We start from the raw sequence: 1744 nt of genomic DNA on the forward strand, positions 1-1744 counted from the left end.
ACTCCATTTTCTTTATTAATAAATCCACTTTGAACAATAGACGTGTGGAGAAATATCATGTGCACAACACTCCCTGAAGCTATGAACTTCACAAAGTCACTTATGTCCTAGGCTTTACTGTAGAAATATCTCTTTGCAAACATTTGTTATATGAAGGGATGGGGGTTGCTACTGCTTCTCAGGCTTTTGATGCTGAGAAATTGGATATGGATAAATTTGCCTCTCTGAGTCCTGATATGTTGAAAAAAGATAACCTTATCGTCAGAATTAGAGGCCATTACTTCCCATGGGATGCAGCTGCACCTATTGTTTTAGGATTGCTTTCATTAGAGCTCTTGATTATCTGGATTCATGTCTAGTTGCTCTATGTTTTAACAGTATGGAGCTCTTGATGAGGGTGAAAGACCATGTTCATTCAGCATATCATATTCATATCAAATAAGCTAAAATACAATAGTGCTTTTGATATTTGTTAATGGTCATATCATTTGTTTACTCTTGACTCTTCTGCCTTCAGTTTTGGTGGAAACATTGGACAAGTGCTTCAAAAATGTATGCGAGCTTGACATAATGTTCAATTATAGCAAGGTGATATTTTCTCCTCCCTCATTTTGTTTGGTGTCACTTTTAATGCTTGGAAATGGGTACTTTATTAGCAGGTCAAATATCGACTAACATTATTTTCTATGTTTTTGTACAATGATCACAAACCTTTTGCAATGGTTGAGCCCATGATGGTACTTCACTTATTAAATATACTGCCTGTCTTGCACTACCATCCTGGAAGACTAATTCAAGTTATTTGGGTTGACTTGGATAGTTGTTCATTCTGTTCCAACTTCCTAGTTGAATGAACTAAACCAATTCTATAAGTTATTTGGTAATTCTTGAAATTCGAACCTGTAACTTAGAAGTGTGCTTCTTTACCAACGCCTAAATGTTGTCTTAGAAGGGTCACAAGATACACTTGTTTTGGCATCATTACCATACTATTTGGTATTTCTTTTTATAATTACTGGCCCACCAAATTGTATATTCGCTGAGGCCCCCAGATGCAAATTTTAAACATTTTCAGTATACATTCATTTTCTTGTTTTTCTTTTGTCTGCTATAAGAGGTTAAATAATTACCCTTCCACACAGCTCCACCCAATTGCATCTTCACTGAGGCCTTCCTGTGCAAATTCTAAACATTTTTAGTAAATGTGTTTTTTCTTGTTATTGTTTTGCCTGCTATTAATATTTTTAATGTTTTGCAGTTGCATACTATTTTGGATGAGATCATTTTTGGCGGTCAAGTGCTAGAAACAAGTTCTGCAGAAGTTATGAAGGCTGTTGAAGAAATATCAAAGTGCTCTCTCTCTCTCTCTGCTTTTGTCTGTTTCTATTTGTATGTGTTGGTGTCAATGGAATTTTTTGTGTTTCTGTTTCTGTCTGTATTGGTGTAACACTGGAATTGTGTATCAATGTTGTTACCTTCCTAATGCAGGTTGGAAACAGCCTCAAATACTATCATACTTGTCCCTAAGTCCATTTCTGGTTGGCGAAGTTGATAGCATGTGAGTTTAAGAGACCTCGATGTGATTGTCCCAGCATTACACATTGAAAATAAATTCGAACGGGGATAATTGATTGTTATACTGCTGTAAGCATGAATAGAAGTCATTGGATGCTCTAGTGACGTTGGACTTGTTTTTCATTACCTTAGATAAGTTGATGGCTCATAGATGTGCACTATGGGTAGT

The 1744-nt window shown here is 36.0% G+C and overlaps 1 protein-coding gene across 1 annotated transcript; it reads left to right on the forward strand.

Moving 5' to 3' along the window:
• Positions 1–206: 206 nt before the first annotated feature.
• Positions 207–1744, forward strand: LOC117933342 (AP-3 complex subunit sigma-like). Its single transcript, XM_034854707.1, has 5 exons — positions 207–308; positions 379–397; positions 458–588; positions 1259–1350; positions 1489–1744. The coding sequence occupies exons 1-5, from the start codon at positions 207–209 to the stop codon at positions 1550–1552; spliced, it is 408 nt and encodes a 135-aa protein (XP_034710598.1). The 3' UTR covers positions 1553–1744.

Source organism: Vitis riparia, chromosome 16 (genome assembly GCF_004353265.1).
Source record: "Vitis riparia cultivar Riparia Gloire de Montpellier isolate 1030 chromosome 16, EGFV_Vit.rip_1.0, whole genome shotgun sequence".
Classification (NCBI taxonomy): Eukaryota; Viridiplantae; Streptophyta; class Magnoliopsida; order Vitales; family Vitaceae; genus Vitis; species Vitis riparia.